This window comes from Leguminivora glycinivorella, chromosome 7 (assembly GCF_023078275.1).
Source record: "Leguminivora glycinivorella isolate SPB_JAAS2020 chromosome 7, LegGlyc_1.1, whole genome shotgun sequence".
Taxonomy (NCBI): Eukaryota; Metazoa; Arthropoda; class Insecta; order Lepidoptera; family Tortricidae; genus Leguminivora; species Leguminivora glycinivorella.
The window spans coordinates 6,687,249-6,713,394 of record NC_062977.1 but is presented as its reverse complement, the minus strand read 5'-3'; the positions used below and the strand labels follow the sequence as shown (position 1 = coordinate 6,713,394).

The window sequence follows — 26,146 nt, the reverse complement described above, 5'->3', positions numbered from 1 at the left end:
ATTCTTAGCTTGATATGTGTTAAAATGTCAAATATTAATATTAGCGCAATCTAGCTGAGCGTCCCCCAAAAGTGTAACGCCATCTAGGCCACCGTATCTTTTTGTGTATGGTAGGTACTGAGGTAGGTTTTTTTTCTTAGACTTTATCTGTCTAGATGGAATTATATATGTCTTTGGTTTGGTACTACTCACAGAAGGTAGGCTTACTTAATACCTAAGAGCCTTTTGCCGCTACGATTAAATATGCATGGGCGACATCGTCGGGAAGGGCAGTATTCACGCAAGACAACCTGTTGCATGGTTGCGTTGAGCCTTAATACTGAAATAGCGTAATTTGTCGGCCTAGCCAAAATGACAACGACACGCAGCGTCTCTGTCGCGCCAATACGGGAGAGCGATAGAGAGCGTTTGTGCATTTGTGTACCCATGTCTTGTGTTTGTTCTTGTCTGTATCTTCTTTCCTTCTGATGAATCCCTCATTGGGTGAAGGCCTCCTTCATCTCTTTCCAAGTGTCCCTATCTAGGGCTAGCGTCATCCACTGTTTATGTTACATCGTCAGCCCAAAAAGGCCATTTTCAACTATTTCATATATCTGTGAAATAAATCGATTAACCGTTTAAACTCACCTGGAATCGATCGAAAAGAGACTTGTAAGACTGTAAGTTCTTATTCATCCCGCTATCCTTCAGTTTTTCCTCGCTTTTAGTACTACTGTATAATCCACTGTTGTTCAGTTACACGCCGTTGGCCGTTGGTCACCTTAACTTCATCACGAAATTATAAATAAGGTACAGCGGGGCAAACGATTGTACCTTATGCAATAAACTATTTCGTAGAATGCACTGAGTAAAATGAGAGCTGATGCGCCCAAACCACAGTTTTACAATAATGAGCTTATAATTACTGGGTGTATCCAATTAACTCGCGCCGGATTGATCCATTTCGATCAATTGCAGTTTTTAGTTGGACAAATTACTTTCGAAATTTGTAAAATGCTACCTCATGGCTACATCGGACATATCTCTGACACGTCAGTGTCAAACTGACATTATTTATAAAAGAGGTTTTTCTCTTCTAAATTAAATATGATTTTAAATTATTTAAATAAGAAATTGTTGAGAAGCGCTTTTCAAATAAAAAAAATCTGGAACAAGTCTTTTTGAAGTCTTTTCCTTCATATTTTTGTCTTTGTTGTAGATCTCGTTTGTGTCCTCCTTAAAAAGAAAAGAAATGAAATGTCACAATCTTTCAAGTCTGTCCTATACAAAAAAAATTGTTTACGTTTTGCAACTCCAAAAATGAGACATTTAAATAACTTGGAGCTTGCTGGATTTGTGTGGCCGCTGAAAATGAGAGTAGGTACCTACTACTAGTCACGTTATTTCCTAATAATTATAGTGCATGTAGGGATAGTTTATTCCGTGTTGTGTGACAGAATTATGAATTGAAAGTATTGAAACTAGTTCCTGCAGAATATGGAAAATGAAACCATGAATCTCTTATTAATTGTATGTAAGTATGGAGTTGGTAAGTACTAATTTGTGTACATTATTACGTGGTGGATACATGTTTTTGATACTTTGTCCGCATGTATATTTAATACCTTGACTGTACTGAATCTCTCAGACCGTTCAGTACCGTTACCATGGGCTGCCCAAGTGAGAGCCGTATTACTTTACTCAAAAAGTAAGTGAGTTTACGTTTGTTTACAATATATTGTGCCTAACTTCACGCCAAAGAAGCTGCTTCTATCCCTTTCTAAGTTTATCAATAAACGGAGAAAGAACTATAGGCGAATGCTACGCCTCTGGTGTTTACGCGATGGAACTAAAATCATAAGTAAATGTAATTTACCTATCGAAATCTGTCAATACAGGGTCTACTGCAAATTTCGAAACATACGCACTGAGGGATTCTTCCTCTTTCACTTTATACTGATAAGAGTAAAAGAGACTCATGTCCACATGTCGATAACTTCGGTATTCGGTAGTAGGCCTCAAACCATAGGCAAAGTCATTCTGACGTGACATTTCTGTCAAGTTATACAAAAATCACACGGAATTTTCACAATTATATTTGCAGTTTTAAATAAAATTATGACTAACATATTGCATTAATTTATAATATTACGTGAAATTCAAGATTAGCTAAAATTGAATAAAAAGATAAACCAGTGAACAAATCAAATAAGGTAATGAGTTATTTTTGGCCATCATATTGTACTATTTACAATTGAGATGATTATAATGCTCAAAGCAGTTTTTGGTTTCAGAAGGATGACGGAAGCTATGATTGAAATCAATATTTCCGAACAAACTCGTATGGTATTCAGTCAACATGGAAGATGGTTCAATTGATATTAATACTGTGGCACTCTGGCAGTTACGCTACTCAAAACCTTAGGGCAGCAGAAGAGGGGAGCAGTACCAATTTATAGGTGTTTTTGTTCCGCGATGCACTTAATGGTATTATTGGCCATGATCATCACAGGTATATGTATAGAAGTGCTCCAATAAAGGAAAAAACCTCAACTCCAAAAAATAATCCTGTTACTAAAATAAAGTATTTCATTAATTGACTTTGTTTATTTGTGATGTTCTTGAGTAGTAAAGAAATAGAAATATTTTTTACAGAAAAAGGGTACATATCATCTTATATAGAATTAGCTTTTGCCCGCGGTTTCGCTCGCGTACTAAAAGAATTCTTATTCAAACATATACAAATAATAAAATTTTCATTTGGATCCGTAGGTTTCTATGCAGACGTTTGTCTGCGTTTTTTTTCAATTACTCATATTACTATTGTTTTTAAAAAAGAAATGCTTGCAGTGGTTGTACAAATGTTACACAGCAACCACAGCGTAGGTAGTAGGTACGAGTAGGTATGTATTCTATATACACTGAGGAAATTACATATTGTACAACAGAACTCACATAGCTCCGTATCTGAGCACTATTGTCGGTGGGTAAAAAGTACTTTCTCGCATTATCGCTTACAATTACCGATTGCCGACCGATTACCCCTATCCCTATCCCTAACCCTACCCCTATCCCTATTAGGGTTTGTTGGGATTTTCCGCCAAGCAAAGAACCGGGAAATGAACTTGAAGGCTGTAGGCATAAACCCTATAATTTATGAATTTATTATGCACACTATTGGCGCTTTGTAAATAATTTGTAATTGTTCAAAAATACTTCTTTTCATTCATAAAACATTGTATTGTGTAGTTACTAAATAGTCATAAGTTTAGCATTTCAATATGTGCAATATTACTTTTATGATTAACAAAGTAATTGTTATTCCTGTAATTGTTTCTTCTGCTGTATGTTGTATTAAATATTGTATGTTTGTGCTGATTGCCAAGTTGCCAATGCTCCTAATAAATAAAAATAAAAATTAGCTTTGTCAACTTTGACACTAGGACTTAGCTGAAATGTCAATCGTTGACGCTGAACCATGGACTTTAAATCTATGCGCTAAACGCCGATCGAAATTCAATCTAGCTCTGTCATGTCAATACGGAAAAGTGATAGAGATAGCTAAGCTACGATAACGATGTTAATCATAATCGTTTGTGCATTTGGCTACGTGCCCTGCCAAAAAATTAGATACAATTTTTACTTGTTTCAAAATGCTTTTGCTACTCACTTTTGTATCAAATTATAATTTATTTATTTATTTATTTATTTAATCTTTATTGTACACAAAGAAAAGAACTTATAGTACAAAAGGCGGACTTAATGCCAGACAGCATTCTCTACCAGTCAACCTTTAGGCAAACAGAGATATTGTGGGCGGTGCTAATAACAAAATATTACATACAATAGAAATAACATAATAAATTTACATAAACTTACATAAATATATATACATATATACACACAAAAATACATATATAAACAACTAGGAATCCTTCATTCTACTAGCAAAGAAAGAACGTACAGATTTCTTAAAAGCGAACTTGTTTGGAGCATTTTTGATATGTAGGGGAAGTCCGTTCCAAAGGCGCGCCACATGCACGCGAAAAGAGTTAGACATAAAGCCAGTGTGATGCGGTGGAATGGATAAGGTCATATTGCCAGAGGAGCGAAGACGGCGCTCGCGAGAGACACCGTAATACTGAAATAGGGACTTGAGGTATTCAGGAGCATGTGGATTATTAAGCACAGAATATAAAGAGCAAAGCATGCGAACACTGCGTCGTTGTCGAATGGGAAGCCAGCCAAGCTGAGAACGATATGAAGAGATATGATCATATTTGCGAAGGCAGAAAATGAAGCGTATGCAGTTATTGAGAAGGCGATCCAGCTTACTTAGAAGTTCTTCAGAGATGTCCGTGTAACATACATCACCATAATCGATTATGGGCAGAATAAGAGTGTTTATTAACAGAATTTTGGTCTTAATCGGCAAGAAGTTCTTGAGCTTATTGAGAGAATGAAGAGAGTTCATAACTTTCCGACTAATCTCGCTAACCTGCGCCCTCCAGCTCATCGTACTATCCAGTAAAATACCAAGGTCTTTAACGCTATGACTAAAAGGTATTGGTGTACCATTAAAGTTTACGGGTGTAATAGCATTAAAATCCAGTCTAACAAGCTGCCGAGAACTACCAATGACAATAGCTTGGCACTTAGAAGGGTTTACAAAAAGACCGTACTTCTCAGACCACTGTTGGATGTGTAAGAGATCCAGGTTAAGCTTGCTGATAGTGCACGAAAGTTCAGTAACATCACAGTGGTCGTAAAGTTGCAAGTCGTCGGCATACAAGTGGTGAGAACAGCGGAGGCCAGGTGTGATAAAATTAATAAAGGTGGAGAACAAAAGCGGAGATAAAATACCACCCTGGGGGACGCCAGTCGCAAGATTACACCAGTCAGACAGAGACCGGTCGACCCTGACTGCTTGTTGGCGGCCACACAGATAAGAAGCAAACCAATTAAGGACAGTAGGAGACACATTCAAATGTTTCAGCAGAGCAAGAAGTATGTCATGATCAACAGTATTGAAAGCGTTGGAGAAGTCTATTAGAACAAGAACTGTGACCATTTGACCCTCCATGCCCTGTCGAATGTCCTCCGTGACTTTAATAAGTGCTGTGCAGGTGCTGTGGCTCGGACGGAAACCTGACTGTACAGGGCTCAACAAGTTGTGCGAGAGAATGAACCGAGACAATTGCTTGTGCACCGCCGCCTCAGCTACTTTAGAGAGAAAAGGGAGTATAGAAATTGGTCGAAAATTGCTGAGGGCGGTGGGATTGCTAGTTTTCGGAAGCGGAATAACGAAAGCCTTTCGCCAGAGAGAAGGAAATTCACCAGTAGCCAGTGAGCAATTGATGATGTCAGCAGTATAATCTTCATATACACCCCATAATGGCTTATCGCCTTCAAAAGTTCTATACCTTACCTTAGACTTTGTCGTTAGCGTTACCTATGTCGATGTCGTTGTAATTGATGTTTGATATGTACGAAAACGCTGAATTTTAGGTTTTTAGTTTTCGTTTCACATCAATTTATTAAATACTTAGCCTGTTACTCAAGAATATTACAAAATAAACAAAGTCACAGAATGAGATACTTTATTTCAGTAATAGGATAATTTTTTTGAAGTTTTTTCCTTTGGTTCACTTCTAATATATACCCACGAGATATGGTGGTAGGAACTAACATGCCCATGAATTGGTACTGCCTGCTGCTGTAGGTAATCAGTTGATTCTTAACTGCCTCATTCAATTTGAACAATCTTCTACGTTGGGTTTGCTGAATACCATACGGCTGGCATGGAAATATTGTTTTCAATAATATCTTCTTTTTCTGAAAGCAACCAATATAATCATCTCAACTGTAGCTAAACAGTACAAAATGATGAATAAATATAACTCATTACCTTTGTAAAAGTATCAAACACTGGTTTCATAACTGGTTTATCTTTTTATCGAACTACTGAAGTCATGGGTACACAAACAGCTTTATTGCAAGCTTATCGGAAGCATCGGACATGTGTCCCGACTGTCCCCGTTGTATACCCAGCTTTATACCTATTACCAACTTATTTATACACTCGGTAAAATCGAGAACTACTCACGCCGCTTATTAATTATACGTGCTTGTTTCCAGTGGCGCTCAAGTTGAGTGAATTGTTAAGTTTGTATTTGTTAGATAATTGTGACACGGGGCGGATGTGGTATGATGAATCTTGTTAGGTGTTACAAACAAATGTTCTGTTTGAATAGTGGTACCTAAATACTCGTAATAAGCGTTGGTAGGTAAAAGCACTACAGTTTTTGTTTTGTGGACAGTTAAGTTGCGTCTAAATTCATTATGATCTTCTGATTTTTTTTGCTGTGAACAGTTAGTACAGTCGACTACAAAGAGATGTCCATCCATTTTATCACCTTATTACAATGCAATAAGGTGAAAAAGTGGATACATCTCTTTGTAGTCGACTGTACGAGTGTGATGAAAAAATTAAAATTTTGAAAAAACCCACGACCGCGACATAGTAGACAGATTTTCATGAAACATGGCTAAGAACACTCCCGACTAACTCAGCTTTCAGACAAAAAACTAAATCTAAATCGGTTCAGCCGTTCGGGAGCTACGATATCACAGACAGACACACACACACACACAGACAGACAAACAGACAGACAGACACGTCAAACTTCATTTTTGCGTCGGGGGTTGATAAAAACATAAGTAGGTAGGTATGTTTGGTCTGATGGACTATGTATTTTGGAAATCGAAAGTGAGCGCGATAGAGCCAATAACGGCGAATGCGAGTTCTGAGTTCGGGGTAAACTGCTAGTTATTCAAATTCGGCGGTGTTTTGCATTTAAGTATCCAACAATAAAGGAAACAATATGTAAATGGTTATGCATATTAGTCTCCCTACGGGTTTACCATCTGTAGATTTAGATGACAAAACATCGACGACATGACTACGAAGGAAGATGCCAAAGTAGTTTAGGTACCTATCATCCGCTACACTTAACTCTTTATGCTGACATCTTAAGGGCGTTCCCTGCGCCAATGACCTTCGATTTGAATCCATTGATATTATGATAGTTTCTAAAGCTTATCATATTGACAGCATCGTCTTCAAACAAAATAGTATCTAATAATTACTTCATAGCTCACCGTTTCCGTGACATTTGGCATCAAAGTTGACGATCATTTGACGATGGCGGGTGGATGTCAAAGTTGGTTTGGCGCGCTGTCTACGCAACTTTGACATCCACCCGCCTTCGTCAGTTTTCCGTGATCATGATGCATGCAACTGCGTCCAGACATCGGGAGCTCGACAAAACTGAAGAAGGTAATCACGGTCTATATCCCGGTCAATATAAGTCTAATGAAAAATCGATGAAAACCGTGTGGAGCCCCTTAATAGCCGTTTAGACATCCTTCCGCGATATAATCGAAAAATAATGTCTACGGGTAGACTCGACCATTTCACAAATCGTTCCGGCCGATTGGCATCCTAATAAAATAACCATATACTTAAATAATAATCCATAACCATCAATTGATACAGGTTCGATCGCGACGTCTATTATTATTGTCAAATGTTTATATTCTATAACTTCTTTATCCTGTTTGTTTTATTTTTGTATTTTTTCTTTATGCTTCGTGATGCTTTATTTTTGTCTGTTGTCTTCCGTGATTTTTCTCACTTAATGGTTGAAACCGCCGGAAGACCAGCGCTGGAAGTCGCCAGCAATATGCTGAGGTGAAGCCATTTCGTGGCATTTTATTCTTCTATGTCATTCATAAATATTGTTTATTGTCTGTGTGATAACGAATAAAACTGATTCTATTCACACATTTACTCTTTCATATACCTGACACCATCACTAGCGCCCAAAGTTTAAGCAGTTTTAAATGTCGCCTAAGACGCTGGCTTGTTGAGCACCCTTTTTAGGGTTCCGTAGTCAACTAGGAACCCTTATAGTTTCGCCATGTCTGTCTGTCCGTCCGTCCGTCCGTCCGTCCGTCCGTCCGCGGATAATCTCAGTAACCGTTAGCACTAGAAAGCTGAAATTTGGTACTTATATGTATATCAATCACGCCAACAAAGTGCAAAAACAAAAAATGGAAAAAAATGTTTTATTTATTAGGGTGGCCCTACATGTAAAGTGGGGGCTGATATTTTTTTTCATTCCAACCCCAACGTGTGATATATTGTTGGATAGGTATATAAAAATGAACAAGGGTTTACTAAGATCGTTTTTTGATAACATTCATATTTTCGGAAATAATCGCTCCTAAAGGAAAAAAAAGTGCGTCCCCCCCCTCTAACTTTTGAACCATATGTTTAAAAAATATGAAAAAAACCACAAAAGTAGAACTTTATAAAGACTTTCTAGGAAAATTGTTTTGAATTGTTTTTGACTTGTGTTTTTGAGAAAAAATACGGAAAACTACGGAACCCTACACTGAGCGTGGCCCGACACGCTCTTGGCCGGTTTTATGATTATAACCAGTACTTAAATTATCACGTAGGCTTGTGTCGTTCACGAACTATGAACTGTTAGGAATAAAATCCCATCAATGACCGAAATGAACTGAATCTTTCCGTGCTCTGTAAATCGGTCTTTGCTCATTTAGTTCAGTAGGATCGGCGAGCGCGAGCGGTTTGGATCGAGAATGAGTGTGTGACTGCGCCGACCGAGAGCGAGAGCTACTTAGCAGAGCAACACAAAAACGTCAAGTTTTCATATTGAACTATCGAAGTTACTTACAACCTTTCGGTCCGGAATATTACTACCTGTGGACTATTCCTATAATTTCGACACTATTCGGTCCCATTCGTTCTGATCTTCCCGACCGCAGTGGTCGCTGGTCTGGCTGAACTAAATGAGCAAAAGACCTAAAAGAGCGAACTAGTTCGTGGGAGCGATTGAACGAGATCGGAGCGCTCCGATCAACGAACGAAACGGCACAAACCTATTATCACGTAAAGGATAGTATGTAGCTTATTTACAGTTTAAAGTTTATACTTTATCATTAAATTGATTGTAATTATTAACGATATATAAAAATATATTATGTTTCATATTATAACGTGTAAATCAGCTTTACCAATAAATAACTTATGACTTATGACATATCATTCACATATTCTTTACACATCACCTGTAGATTTAGCCGCCGATATATCGGCAGCATGTAACGACATTAACGATACGATGGCAGACGCCTTTGATGTCAGTAGCAGATAATGAAGGGGATGGAGGCTCGATAACTGGATTATGCCAGTAAATATAGCAGGGGTAAAAATGATAGGAAGAATTATACTTTATGGCAGAAATCTGTGTGCGTACCATGAGTTCCGAATACGTTTTTCGATGGTGAGAACGTCAAGTAAATTTTTTGTGTTCTAGTAAAAAAAAATAACCCATGTACGTGGAACATAGGTCTGTATTGCCTCCCTTTTTCTCCAACGTGAAGACAAAGGATGTCATGTTGCCTATGATCAGATTTCTACGATAAACATATGATAGTGGACTATCGGCCTTAGCATGAGAGGATAAGCGATTGTGCCCTTTCGTCATAGATTAAATATAAGAAGATCATACCATACATTTTATAAATGCAATTTATTGTTATAAAAATTACATTTCTAGCTATTGGCTTCGTGCGAAGTGCATGGAGGGGGTAAGCAAAGCGATCGCAGTGCTTGCGGTGGTCAAAATCGACACTGATTGTGGTTGTCATCTATCAAAACTCATAAAATATAATACAATGTCGTGTAATGTTTGATATGGGGTTTCAATGTTGTTTCGTTGTTAATTGTAAAAATAATGGCATAAATAGTCGTTGCACGTTCTATGCGTTTCTTAGAGAACACTGGAAATTGAATCAAAGAACTAAATGGATAGCTACGGTGAAAAGAAAACGTAAGTGACATGTCAAAACAAAACATGATAATAAATTATATTTAAGCTTTCTTTACCTAATATTGTTCAATACGCTGTTAGTATTTTTCCTACCGTAAAAGATTATGCTTAAAGATTCAGGCCTAGCCTGGGAATATGCCCGTGTCGGATATTTCTGCGGCCGCGGACATGACTACGTACTTACGTTTAGATTTGTTTTATATGGCATTAACGGGACGGAGGTTTAGCGAATACCATATCACTAGCTCGAAGAACTTGTACCATTACTCCTATGTTCTTCAAGATTCCTTATATGCCCTGCCAGCACCAATTTATTGACTCTTTCTGTAGTCTGGGGTTGGAAGTTTATACCGTGAGTAATGCTTTGGAAACTGATTTTTGGTATTATATCCTTGTCTTTATAATCTATCTACCTAAATTACACTTGAAATAGTAGCTCTTGTTATTCGATTTATTTAAAATTAACGAAAAATCGTTAAAATATAGTGTTTGTTTACATGTCATTTTTTGACATTTTCCACTTCAAATTCACATGGTAGTGGGCGTAATTGTCGTGCACGTAGCCAATATATACAAATAACTAAATAAATTAATAATTACAAATAAAATTAGAAATAAACTACTCACTAAATCCACTCCGAGTCCCTCCAGCTGCAAAGGAGCCCATCACGCTCGCCGCGTTGCCACGTTGAACCGCGATGGACAACCTTTGCAACAGGAACGACCCGGAGCGGGGGTCGTGACCACGCTCGCTCAGCCTCCCGCCCAATTCTCTGCGCACCAACAGCCAGTGGTTTCTACGGCAAGAGGGACAAAAATAAAATGCCTGTGAAAGTTCTTCGTAGATAACCAAGTTTGATAACTGGTTTTGTATGAGGAAAAATAATTCTTCCTAGCTAACTGGGTTATAGGATTTTTTTTTCTTTGTAGAAAACCATTATTTTTTGCAGTTTTTTACTCTTTCATAACTCAGTTAGCTAAGAAGAATTATTTTCCTCATAAAAAACCAGTTATCAAACTTGGTTATCTACGAGGAACAAGGGTAAAATGCGACCGCCTAAGAACGCGCATACACGCACCGCACAAGATGACGTGACGCCACAAAAGAAAATGTCTTGTAGCTTTCGAGTATACTTGTAGATGGCGTTAAGTGTCACTTTTGACATAGATTTATGGCTCGAAAGTAACACAACGCCAATCACCAAATAATCGATGGCAACAAGACAACACTGTTCTATTCTATTCTATTCTATTCTATTCTATTCTATTCTATTCTATTCTATTCTATTCTATTCTATTCTATTCTATTCTATTCTATTCTATTCTATTCTATTCTATTCTATTCTATTCTATTCTATTCTATTCTATTCTATTCTATTCTATTCTATTCCATTCTATTCCATTCTATTCCATTCTATTCCATTCTATTCCATTCTATTCCATTCTATTCCATTCTACTCTACTCTACTCTATTCCATTCTATTCCATTCTATTCATTCTATTCCATTCTATTCCATTCTATTCCATTCTATTCTATTCTATTCTATTCTATTCTATTCTATTCTATTCATTTTTTTGTGGCGCCATCTATGTGTGGTGTAGTGTATGCGCGTTCTTAAGTGGTCGCATTTTAATGTATGGGATGGTACGATCTTCTCATATTTAATCTATGCTTTCGTCTAAAGCTTGATTGATTGTTATCAGAACAGTAAACTACCTGTAATAACAGGAACGGTTAAGTTACGGAGGCCTAGTTGATTAGTTTGCGTAGTTACGATGTCTTGTTCACGTTATGTAGTAAGTTTTGATAACTAGTTACTAACGATACGAGTTTACAAAGACAAGTCAACTCGTTAATCATTAAAAGCTTATTTTGATATTGGTACTTATAGTAAGTAAGTAAGTAAGTAAGTAAGTAAGTAATTTATTTTTTTTTTTTTTTTAAATAAGAATTTTCTGAATTAAAAAATAATTTATTAATAACCAAATAAATACAAACCTGATCCGCCACATGCTTCGTCAAAACGCAAATGTAATCCGCCCAAGCGTCGTCAGATTTTTATTCTACATTATCAATAAAACAAACCACAATATCTGCAACACGCTTCGTCAACACACAAAAACTAACATAACTACAAACTATTTCCATCCCCTCTCTGCATCGTGCCCGGCCCGAAAGTTCCCATCACACTGGCCGCATTCCCACGCTGTATAGCGATGGAAACTTGTTGGACCAGCCAAGACCCAGAGCGGGGATCACTACCCCTGTCCCGCAAACGTTTGCCCAACTCCCTAAATAGCCCTAACGCCTCAATACCCCAGGGTCCAGCAGTCTCAACAGCGACCGGTACAAAATCGTACGTCGTTTCCAAGGTGGAGTACTTCACATGCTTCAGTTTTGCAGCCGCCTCCGCCGCCGCTCCCGCTGACTTAAGGGTGTGCCTCAAATGAGACGCAGCATACGTACTTACACATGTTGCATCCCACAAGAGACAACGCCCCCTCCGCCAAGGGACCAACGTCAAACCATCAGGTCTCTTGCCATCCGTGCGCGACAAACCCGGTGGCTCTAAAACACACGGGACATTAGCCGACACCATAGCCCGACGCACTATTTCGTTTATTGAGTGGTGCCTCGGAAAACGTCCAGCACACTTCTGGCAACTCAGCCCATGGTAACCATTCTCCTCCACCATAACACCGCATATACAACGGTGCGCTTCACACACCTTAGCCCCCAACCTCAAGGCCACTGCTATCCTCAAAGAATCATTATCAAGCAGTGTACCTAAATGCGGTGATGGCAAGGCATGCAACCACGCGCCTGACTCCGGCTTTGAAGTTGCCCTCAGACGTGCCAAATCGGCCCCCGAAGCACCACCCAACAAATCTTCAAATCTGAGCTTACACAAAATGTCATCCCACTGCCTCTGCACTCCTAAATTATCTGGACGGTCGTCAGTAGGACAAAGTACAGCCCATCTCTCCAAAGCCTCCGAAGCGTATGGTATTCGGACATCGTTGCCATGAACCGACAATATGCGAGCAACAAGACCCGAAGAACCATGCGCAGATGCTAAGAAAGATACCAGACCGACATCCTGAACCCTACGCACCCCGAGACCACCAAAACGCACCGGCAAAGCAGCCTGACGCCACTGCTTCTCATCAAACGTTACGTTGAGAATCGACTCTAAAGCAAGCCTAAGCGTATTGTCCAATGCTTCCACGTCTTGCCGAAAAATCCAAGTAGGAGACGTTCGCATTACGTAAACCATCCGAGGCAAAGCAAAGCAATTCCGCAGCAAGATGAGACTCACATGACCCGACAGATGTTCCAAATGTTCACGTGCTGAGGATAGTGCCTGCCGCTTCTCATGAAGCACAGAAGTAACACCCTCAGCAAAAATAGGAGCACCTAACAACCTTAGTTCAGGTTTATCCACCTGTCTTATTCCGGGCAGAATTGCCTCAAACTGTGTAAAGCAGTCCGTGGCCCCACCATCACAAACAAAAATCTCACACTTAGCCGAGTTGACTACTAGACCAATTTCCCTCAAAGCCGGTATCAAAACTTTTAGGTCATCAAGGACCACTTCCGGGCTTCCACCAATTATGCCATCATCCAGATACCAAACATTTAGTGGTGCTTTCAACCCAGAGATGATACGCTGAATCGCCAGGCAAAACATCAAGGGTCCCAAAGGATCGCCTTGCTGAGCCCCAACTTGTGACTGTAGAAGGTTGTCCATGAAGAAAAGGTTACTAGAGGACGCATAACACTGATAAAGAAAGGGATACAGAGACGGAGTACGCTCTAAAACCTCTCGCAACACCGTATCCCTTTCCACAGTATTGAAGGCATTCTTGATGTCAATTTTGACAATCACGCTATTGGACCCCTGCCGCCCCAACGCAAAAGATCTGGTTGAATGTATCGCCGCCTCACACCCCAAAGTAGTGCCAAACCCCACTTGATGCGGTTGCAAATAGACCGACATCACATCTCTAACCGCTCGACAACAGAGCTTGGCCGTAAGGCGACGAATAACACTGCCCACCGCAATAGGCCGAATGCCACCATCCTTTTTAGACAAAGCGCACAACGATGCACCATATAAAAACGGCCTCACTTCCATGTTTAGCATCCCCTTTAATAAAAAGTTACATAAGGCGGTAAGGGAGTCCAACAAACGATGTCCATTATTCCCCGCAGAGGCAGAAATCAACTCTTTAAGGTGCTGAGGCCTCAGCCCATCTACCCCAGAAGCTGACCCATTGTAAAAAGAAGCAATCGCATCAGCTACTTCCGACGGGGTCACAGACAGGAAAGAGCTAGTAGAATTTGGCTCGGGCGGTACAACGACCGGTCTCGATGGCTCTGGATGCTTATCCTTCAAAGCCTGCAAAGTAGCCTCATTAGAAGGCGCGAGCACGGAATCCGACATAAGGAGACGAACAGCCCCCCTCAAATCTCCATCATGCACCTTACCCTCAATAGCCCGATACACCGAAGCAGACTTAGAGGCTGACTGAGCCGTTGCCGGGAAGTACAAATTCGAATCGTCGACATTTTCCTTGACCTTTGCCGTCAATGACTTCCGACCAGTAGCATCCGGCACCCTCAAAGCCGAATAGGAAAAGGACAACAAATTGAACCAGTCCCCGACACCGTTGTTACGCAAGCAATCGTCTATAATTGATGACAACTTCCCGGCAACCAAACATCTCGCCCCTTTTGGAATATGCCTCAACACCCTAATACTCGACTTCAACTCCGGTAAATCCTTAAGACCAAACGTCTGTGACGCAACCCCTGAACTTCCCGCTTCTACATCCGGCAAAACCTGATTCTGCAAAAGCAGATCCCTGTGCTTCTTGCTTATATGGACATTGAGACCCCTGGACTGCACAAACAACTTCGGCGACCCGGGGCAATGGGGACAGCTAACTTTAGGAGGGCTATTCATTATGCTTATGGCACACGTTACAAAAACAACAGCAAAAAGCACACAAAAAAAAATAGTAAGTAATCATGCAAATATGTATATGGAAATAATAAAAAAAAAAACAAATCAAAATTCAAAGATATACATTGAACAAAATTAATAAAAATAAAAAAATTAATTAATTAATTAATAAAAAAAAAAAAAAATTAAAATAATATATATTATTTATATATATTATTTTATTAATTAATTAAATAAAATTAATTAATTAATAAAATTATTAAGTAATTTATTTATTGTAAGCTGTGTACATAAAGGTGTTCAATATTTCAAAAACAAAGTATTAACAGTTGCTCGTTACGAACGTACAATATAGAATCTTAAAAAATAAATAACAACTATATACATTGTAACATCTTAGAATCTAATACATTTCACTATCATAAATATTTAGGCGTATATATACAATAGGTACATTAGGGTAATTCCCAAAGTCGCCTAATTTCGAAAGTCACACAAAAATCACCATTAATTGATCATATCAAGATTCCCCTTTCGGAATTATCAGAGCATTTCTGCTACTCGGATTTACCCTAATGCACCTATATTATACAGAGTGTGGCCTGTAACAAAGGCGAAGAATTGAACTGTAGGCTATTATCCTTATACTGATCAACATTTGTTCAGTGACTTTTAAAAATTATGAAGTCTTAAAATTTTTAATTATTCATACAAAATAAATATTAGCTTCAATGTACGCCATTATTGTTGTCATTGACGTTGTCTGTCACACTTTAGACTTAACAGAATTCGCAATACATTTCCTCTTAGAAAAAACTTTCAAGGGTGATAAAAATCAAAATACAAGTTACATATTTTTAAAAGTCGCCGAACAAATGTTGATCAGTATAAGGAGAATAGCCTAGTGTTCAATTCTTCGCCTTTGTTACAGGCCCCACTCTGTATAGATCCTGTAGTTACTGTTATTCTACGATAAGTATAAGTACCTACCAATAATGGCAGTAAGTCTTAAATAACAACAAATTATTTTTTTATATTTTAAATATTGACTGTTTGAGTAACTGTAAAAATTTCGTAAAATAATTTCTCCGTGTTATTTATTTAATCATAAATTTTGAATGAATAATTTCCAAGATTTCCGGTTTTCATAAAATATGCTGATATTAGTCTATTTTTGAATAACTCCAAGTTCGATCCGCGTGTGAGTACTATTTTATGTATTTTATGTTCCGCCACACTATTTTATATAAGTGTACCATGTTTATTCATGTTTATACTCTCCTGTACGATTGACACGTTTAGCTAGGTATTTACACCTTATTTACACACATTTTTGTTAATGTTAATTTACGGAATAAATAAATAAAGAATAAAGCATCCACGAGGAAGGTATCATCATATTTCCTCTTTATTTTATTTTACGCGAAATTAAGACTTCAGTTCTCTATTGTATTTTAAAAGAATGAAACACGATATTCTTAAGGTATTGTAATGCCCTGTGTTGTACCTTCGTAAAATAAATGGTTTTATATTTAAAACATTATCAAGGATACTTTGTCATATATTTTATACTGTAAATGAGTTTTATGAATTGCCAATATTTTTAAACAAATTTTAATTGGGTGTATTTAGCTTAAATAAATAAATAAATAAAATGAACAAAATAAAGAAAATATACAAATATTGTCTTCGGTTACCGCTATAGTCACTCATGAAATAAAACTATGGAAACGGATTAAATCGCGTATAATGAATTTACAATTTCCCGACGTTTCGAACACTTTACAGCATTCGTGGTGAACGGGTGACTGAGGAAAAATTACAATGTGCAAAAGCTACGTACATACAAGAAATATTAACGAAACATGACCACAAATAATAATTATAGATTTTTAAGGCAGGTTCACTAGTTATACAATATTCAAAAAATTTACCATTACTAATGTTAAAAAAAACAATTAATCAATTAATCTACACAAAATTGACAAAAAAAAACTGCAAATGTCCAACACCATACAACACAAATGCCTCACAGCCTTCGTCGTGCTTGTTCCATTATCAGACTGATGTACTACTGGATCCCAAGCCGGTGGTAAAGTAAAGCCATCTTCTCTATTAAAGTTTGGATATTTCTTGATCTCAATGGCCTCGCGCAACATTCTGAGTATATACCGCTTCTCCTTAGCAAGAACCAGAGACTTGTCAAACTTTATAGCATGATTGACTTTATCCATGACATGTTAGAGCGGTTTCCGAGTTCGTCGGTATTTATAAATAAATAAATATACAAGAATTGCTCGTTTAAAGGTATAAGATTTTATTAATACTTAAACAATACAATCATTGTTGATTTTGAGCGGCACGTTTCCTTTTGTCTTAAACTAAAACATTTTTAAGTTCAGATATTTTCAAATATAGTTTATGACAAAGGACTTATTGAAATGATTTTAAAAATAGCACATATTGTCGGAAATGAAGTTATATCTCCTCAAATGGAGGGTGAAAACGTGAAAATTGGTCAAGTGGCGTTGCTTGCTGATTTTCGATTTAATTATTCACATAGAGGGATCCGCGGGGAACAACAAAATGATGATAGATATCATTTTCATACCAATTATTTTTCTTCTGCTAAAATTGTGTAATATTATATGATATTTTTAATAGAAATTAAGTTACTGCATCTTGTAAATAAAGTTCTTAAGCCTATGTAACCCGATTTTCTACTCAATACATATACGACCTCTGCTCAGCCGGCGTGTCCATTTATCGAAATAAGGACTCCTCTCCTCTATTGTTGTCTATCGAAAGATCTTACGTCTCAGGGATTATAGACACCATGTCTATCTATTTTAACCGTCTGGGGGCGCTGTTCACGTTCTCCATACAACGAAAGTCATTTTCAATGACGTTAACAATATCGAGTAACGTATTAAAACTCATAGTAGTCACGCTAAAGGTTCTTGTGCTGAACCGTACATGTGATTACTCCTACTCGTGAATATGTTTGGGTACAAGAGATTCACAAACGCCATTGACAAAAAATCCTTACATTGTTTTTTTTTTCAGCAAACGGCGACAGACGACAGCATGAGCGACGATGTGTTTGAGGAGCCGACGTTGCGTGCGCCTGCGCAGCGCGGCACGCCGTCACCGACAGGCTACAGAGACTACCAGCCTACAGACACGCCGATCAAGACTGTTCATGAAGACGATGTGCCTATACACAAGGTGAGGCTGTCCTTTTCCCTTTACTTCAGTAAACTGTGACAGACAGAATCGTTGCTTATACCGGTTACCGAGACTACCAGCCTACAGACACGCCGATCAAGACTGTTCATGACGACGATGTGCCTATACACAAGGTGAGGCTATTCCTTTCCTTTTCTTTCGTTCCATCAAATTTTTTTTGTGTGATGAGCACAGATAGATATATGTTCCTGAGTCATGGATGTTTTCTATGTATATAAGTATTTATATATTATATATATATATCGTTGTCTGAGTACCCACAACACAAGCCTTCTTGAGCTTACCGTGGGCCTCAGTCAATCTGTGTAAGAATGTCCTATAATATTTATTTATTTATTATTTATAAAATGTAGTGTCACATTTTTTCACGTAGGAGTATGAGGTAGAGATGTACGTACGATTCAGATGACAATTGGCAATAAAAATGTAACCTAATTTTTTTACAGACTATACTTCTGGGCGACAGTGGCGTCGGGAAAACGTCGCTTCTAGTCCAGTTCGAAACTGGCAAGTTCCAGGCGGGGAATTTCTCGGCCACCGTTGGGATCGGTTTCACGGTAAGTTATTTTTTTTTTATGGGGTAGGAGGCAAACGAGCAGACATAATACTTGGTATGTAAAATACATAAGTGTTAGGCATGAGTGCACGCTCATATTGAGCGAGCAGCGTGGCGTGCGGCGTGGATATGAAACAATGGAAGCTCATACAAGTGTCTTCAGTCGACGCTTTACGCCACCAAATGCTCGGCTCCGAGCGTTCACTCAGGCTAATACACTAAAAACGTATTTTTTCTGTATTTCGCTGCTGCTTAAATAATAAGCCATATACTGTAAGACTATATTCGAGGAGTCGAATATTTTCATTCAATTTATATGGCGAGATATGTTATTGTATATTTTTCTTTACATTTATGCTATCATACCAAATAATAGATCTACGTACAATGCAAACTAGTAATCTGAGGGCCCCTTTGCACACTTAAACAGTAAAAGTGGGGCGGCCTCTAGCTGTGATAACATGACAATCTAAGCGATTTCTTGTGTTTCGTAACAGTCTATTATTATCAGAATTAGTTATTATTTTTCCTATTCCGAGCAAAGTGAATTGATCGAACATGTGCCTATTTCCTGAGCAATATTAAAACCTGTCTTCTATTATTTTATTCTTTTTTTTTGAGACTGGCAGGGGTAAGTTACACTGCACACAATTATGTTGGTAATATTAAACCAAGCTTTTAGGACTATATATGTAGTTCTGATCAAACGATCGGTAAGTAACGTCGGTGTGTGTGAGCTTGTATCATCACTATCACTACATATGTGTACGTGCACTTTTTTTGACTATATTGGGTTTACCTACTCATGGCTGAGGCCAAGACGTGGCCTACCTACTCAGCTGTTTTTGGTAGCTGTTGTTACCAGCTGTCACCTTTATTTTACTTGATAATAGAGTCCATTGAAAAAATAATTCGATTGCAATGTGTTGCTAGTTATTTTTAAGTAAATGTATTGTGTCAAGGCTTCCCAGTGTTTTCTACATACTTCCCAAGTTTTTAGACATAGGAAGAATATAACTGACGAAAATTTACAAATTCTCGTCAAGCCTCCTAATCTATAAGCTGACGCATAACTCAATTTGAAGTAGAAGTAGATTATTATGAAACTCGTAACTGGGGGATCTAAGAATTTGAGTAAATTAAAAAGTTTCGCCTTCGAAAAGACGAAAAACGAATAAGTTTCTGAGATATTTATTACGTAAATGTTTGTTAGGAACATGAAACGTGGCTTCATCATGAGCTTCGTTTATTGACATAACATTATGACGCGATGCCTACATATAAATATTAAATATTATACATACAGGTACTGGCGCGTCGTATAAATAAAATGGTAACTATTTATATAACCGCAAGTATATATATTATTTTAGATATACATAAGCTATACATATAGAATAATAGTACATTACTACAGAGGCCGGGACAAAGGGGGTTGAAGACATATGACGGCCGAGCGAAGCGAGGCCGGATAGGTCTGAGGCGGGCAACCCCATTTCCCGCCGAGGTATGTATAGTGCTTTTCTCAAACATGCGTCGTAGGGCAAAAATAATCGAATTTTCGTTCCCCTTTGATTCCCCGTATACGCTTATAAAAAAACAAAAAGTTAAAAAAAATTCAAAAAAAAAAGGAAAAAATTTTTTTTGTATGAAAACGCACCCAAAATCAAATATTGTCTAGGGCCCGTACCAGTTGCAGTCGGCACGTCTATAAAGCCCCTTATAGTTTTTTTTTAATTGGCTAAATACCTGGATGTTATGTCACAATTATCTGTGTTTGGAAATTAAAAAAGAGGTCTTTGCCGGCCTTGGCCTGCAAGGTTTGTATGAAATTCCATTATCTGATGACGCCATATTTATGATGTATTTTTTTTATAAATGATTGTACCAACTCGTATTGCCGTAACCATATTCCTAGGTTTAAAGCGATATTAGGTATCAAAAATATACATCGTACCTTTAGAACGAAAGAGACTTCTATCGACTTCTTTTTAGAGTTCCGTACCTCAAAAAGGAAAAACGGAACCCTTATAGGATCACTCGTGTGTCTGTCTGTCCGTTGTCACAGCCAATTTTCTCCGAAACTACCGAACCAATTAACTTGAAATTTGGCACACATATATGACCTGTGACCCGAAGACGGAAATGTAATTTAAATTAAGAAAATTCAATTATAGGGGCCACTTTTGGGTAAAAGTGAAAATTAAAAATCAAATTTTCTAGAACTATTATTGTGTTATATATCAAATGAAAGGGCTTTTTATAAGTATTTCAAAAATATTTTTTTAATAATTTTTAGTAAAGTAATTTTCAAGTAATTTAAGAAAATAGCCAAAAAATTACCATCCCCCCCACCCTTATCTCCGAAACTACTAAGCGTAAAATTTTCAAAGAAATACACGAGATAGTTTTCAATCTATAGATTACAGGAAAACCTATTAGAATTCTACAGTAAAGCGTAAATCGGACTTAAAAGAAAAAAAACTCAAATTACGAATTTCACTCACTGCCGCTGCAAGGAGTTACCAAATCTCTTGAAATTGTGTGAGCGCGTTTGAATATTACATATAAACTCATTTCTGTTTCGTTTTGTTCAAAATATCGATTATTCGCAAAAATGACTTACCTAAGTTCCTACTAAAAAGGAGGCGCTTAAGCCCTTCTTGTAGTGTACGGAACCCTTGCAACGCGAGTACAACTCGCACTTGGCCGGTTTTTCTCAAAGAAATTTCTATCGACTTGTGTCAGTTTCGGTCTAAAGATGCGACATACTCTAGTACTTTAAATCGATAATAATATTAAACCGAATCAGAACGGGAGAGCAAACACAATTATTCGATACAAGTACTCAAATCCCGCCACAAAGCGTCGTTAAACTTTGTCGAATGGCAAATCGATGAGCCATTGTGTTTTACAATCCTGCCGGGCTAGCCAAAGTGACAATCGTTGATGCAGTCTGCTGGCCTAGTCGAAGTGACAATTGTTGAGACGCTGATTGAAACGCTGTCTGGCTCTGTCGCGCCAATATGGAAGAGCGAGAGATAGCTGCGATAGATAGATAGATAGATAGATAGTCATTTATTCATCACACAAGGTAATAGGTACATTTAAAATATACATTGTGTACAAAATATCTATACTACTAACAAGTGTGACTAGTCTAGAATTTAAAAATTAATAATTGCATTTCATTATTTTCACATTAACATTTCATAAAATTCACTAATGGTATACACAGTCTTGCTTAATAAAAGTTCTTTCACTTGAGCACGAAACACTGTCAGTCTTGATTCCCTTTTGAAATTTTCAGGTAATTTATTGAAAAGTTTACGACCAATTACGCCTGGCAATTTTTGTGTCATGGCGAGTTTGTGGGGACTTACACAGAGATCGTTTGGGTAACGATTCGGGCGCTCGGAGTCACCTTTCTTTTTAAACATGTGTATATTCTCCCGAACAAACATAATGCATTCAAATATATATTGAGCCACAGACGTCATTATTTTAAGGGTTTGGAAGTATTCTCTGCACGTATCTCTGTATCCCGCGTTCATGATCACTCTTATCGCTTGCTTTTGCATTTTCAATACTCTCTGATGGTCTGACGAGTTTCCCCACAGAATTATACCGTAAGACATAATGGAATGTACATACGCATAATAGGATTGGATTAGACATTCATGGGATATAATTGTACGAAGTTGTTTAAGGGCGTAGACACCACTTGCCATTTTAGCACATACATTGTCTATGTGTGTTTTCCATGTCATAGCAGGATCAATGGTAAATCCTAACATTCTAACCATATTTGAACTTTTCAAGCAGGTACCATTAGAGAGTTCAATTTTTACTTCGTCACTGATAGCAGTCTTACCGTTAAAAAGCATAATATGGGTTTTGTCAGAGTTTAAAATCAGACCGTTATCATCAAACCACTCAATGACCTTTTCCATTGTACATTTAATTTTTTCTGAAATTATTTCAGTTGAGTCGCCTTTTACGACTATAGTGGTGTCATCTGCGTATATTATAAATTTACCATCTATGTCTAATCCTGCAAGATCATTCATAAACAACAAAAATAGGGTGTTGCCTAACGCCGACCCTTGAGGTACCCCAACATTTGGAACTGTTCTTGGTTTTGATTTCATTTTCTTTCCATGTATTTCAATTTCCACTGTTTGTTCCCTGTTTGTTAAAAATGATTCTAAAAGTTGCAACTCAGTTCCATGTATACCATACAATTTTAATTTTAGCAATAATAATTCATGATCAATACTGTCGAAGGCTTTAGACAGATCTAAAAATATTGCGGCTACTTTTTGTTTCTTGTCTAGTGTATGTATGACGTCATTTGTAAGCTGCAATGCTGCTGAGGTAGTTGATCTTCCTTTTCTGTATGCATACTGCGAGTCACTTAAAATATTATTTGTTTCCATGTAGTTCATTATAGTGCGGGATATTAATGACTCAACCACTTTTGATATTGTGGGGACTATTGTGATCGGTCTGTAGTTTGTTACTAATGTTTTGTCTCCTTTCCCTTTAAACAGTGGACACACACGTGTTTTTTTAAGCTCATTAGGATAATTTCCTGACACATAAATTGTATTAATCACGTAGGACAATAAATTGACTAATTCGTCTGACTGAGTAAGATAGTATAGAAGATGGCCAGTTATATCATATATGTCCTTCGTTTTAGATCTTGATATTTTTCTTTCATAATTTCTTTCAGTAGCTTTGGGCTTGTCGGTCGAAAACTGCATATTTTGGCAATCACATTTGTTCGATATTCGTTTAAATTCTTCAGAGTCTTACTTAAATTTGTGGATCGAGTGTTTAATAAATCGTAACCTATTTGTGTGAAATATGAGTTTATATAATCTGGTACTTCGTTCGGTTGAACTGACTTTAAAGTCTTATGATTTATCAGATCCCATTGAAGCGAGCTTAAAGATTTATTTGTTTCTTCTTTGATTACTTGCCAAATTTCTTTCTTTGGATTGGTTGAATTTTGAAGTCTATTTTCTATGTGTTTCTGTTTCGACGTTACAAGATATGCATTAATGCTCTGAGCTTTTTCTTTAATTAAGTCGCTGATTTGTAATTCAGGAAATTGGAGTTTGAATTGGTGGAGATCATTGAGATCCTCCTGAAGTTTTATTACATGGTTGTCTATCCACACTAGTTCATTGAGATTATGCTTCATTTTCTTAATCTTAATGGGCATGTGAAGATTCATGTTATTAATATATCTATTAAGAAACAGTTGGAATGGTGTTTCATTACTAGCAGCTATTAAAGTGTTCCAGTCATAAGACAACATTGCTTTGTTAAGATTATCCATATTCGTCTCAGTATAGTGTCTTCTTTCAATATATTTGGATCTCTGTTCTTCTACATGGTTCATTAATATGTTTATTATCTGAGCATCATGATCAGATACTCCAGCGACCAATGACTCAACAGTTATTATCTCCTCCGCTACATTTTATTCGATAGCGATATTATCGTAATCGTTTGTGTAAGAGCGATGGAGATAACTCTATGAAGCTTACAAAACATAAGGGATTGTGACGTTGGGTAGCTCTGCATAATTGTTACTTCCAAATGAGAACTGAACCTTTTCGGTCACCGCTTTGAGCATAATTGGCGGATTTGGGTAATTTTTTTATATTATTCTATATTAAAAAATCTTACATTTGTTCATACACCAGAGTGCCATGAAACCCTATCAGGTTTGTGTTGACACTCGATTCGTGGATACATTTTACATTTAATTTATTGTGATACATAGGATAAATTAAAACATTTTTTTTAATATTATGCAAGTTAAATTAAAAGTGGGAATAATTACTTTTTATTGTGTGGGAGCGGTTAGTCACGGCCTATGGTCAAAAATAATAATATTATGCAAATGTAGCCATAAATATATATTATTTTCGAAGTTGGAATTTACAGCGAAAGTACGGAGATTAAAATATTTTTATTAAATTTGAAATTAAATCTTATCCATACACATTGTTTCGGCCTACAATGTAATACACCACATAAGTATTATTAATAAGTTACTAATGTAACTTACACACAGTACATTGCTAATTAGGGTGTGAAAAATAAGAGTAACTTAAAATACCCCTTAATTAATGATAAAACTAATGAATTAGATTATACATCGTATTTTTATTGAATTCCGTTAACTTCGGCATATAGTTTGGTCAATTATAGAAATAACAGAATAGCATAGTTATTATTATTTAATTCATAACTTTATATCTTAAATGTTACGTCAATTGCTGTTAAGAAACGGACTTTGTGTGTTCGATATGCGATTGGCATGTCATAGCCACTTACATAGTGTGAGTTAATTGTAAAGCCCGTTTCTCAACAGCAATAGAAAAAAAGACGAATTCAAGAAAACTAACTATACCATTCTGTTTCCTATAATGGACCTAACTATATGCCGAAGTTAACGAAATTCAATAAAAACACAGTGTATGTGGCTTACACACTGATTTACAGATTTGGATACTATCTAAAATAATAAGCGCTGGTGGCCTAGCGGTAAACGCGTGCTACTTTCGATCCGGAGGTCGCGGGTTCGAACCCCGGCTCGTATAAATATCATTTGATATTTGCCAGTCGCTCTTCGGTGAAGGAAAACATCGTGAGGAAACCGGACTAATTCAAATAAGGCCTAGTTAACCTTCGGGTGGGAAGGTCAGATGGCAGTCGCTTTCGTAAAACTAGTGCCTACGCCAGACCTTGGGATTCGTTGTCAAAGCGGACCCCAGGCTCCCATGGGATAACGCAAGGAGGATGATCTAAGATAATATATCTGGTATACCCACGACAGAAACCATATTGAGTTCACTGTGTGTCTAGGCCAATTTGTGTAAAGATTGCTCCACAATATTTATTCAGGTATTATATTTACCCTTTCCTCCCTTCTAATCTTCATGTCCTCTTGGCAATTTTCCTTAAGGAAGTAATCAGTACATACGTATGTATATGTACCGTCAAAACAAAAACGTGGCAACATTATCAGCGGTAACTTTACCTTAGTAAACAGCTCATATGAAAAAAAAAATCTGTCCTCAGGCCGGAAAGCGGTAAATTATAAGCCGCTGCGCTAAACGAAGGCACCGCCGAACAGAAAAAAAGTATAAACACCTTGGCCAGTAACAGAAAGCTTCAGCACATGTTTGTTGACCTCGGCTCCACCTCAGCCGATAAATTACATGTAATCGAGACATTTCTTACTTAAGTACTACACAGAAACTAAGTCTAATATAAAACTTAATAAATACCCAGTTTTAATTTAAAATAAGCTCTTGAGGACCAAGGATGCTGGCGACTTATATAAATAGCACAGAGTAAGTGCGTTTTCACATTATTCGATCCGATATCGGATTTGAAGGATTTCAGGCAAAAATCAAAGATGGCGGCTTAAATGTATGGAATAT

The 26,146-nt window shown here is 37.4% G+C and overlaps 1 protein-coding gene across 1 annotated transcript in view; it reads left to right on the top strand.

Moving 5' to 3' along the window:
• LOC125227834 (ras-related protein Rab-37) overlaps window positions 1-26,146 on the top strand; it is a 181,466-nt gene that overhangs the window by 23,101 nt on the left and 132,219 nt on the right. Inside the window, exons 2-3 of the mRNA XM_048132201.1 lie at window positions 17,939-18,100; window positions 18,568-18,678. Of these exons, the coding sequence (XP_047988158.1) occupies window positions 17,939-18,100; window positions 18,568-18,678 (273 nt within the window). The remainder of the gene's footprint in view (window positions 1-17,938; window positions 18,101-18,567; window positions 18,679-26,146) is intronic.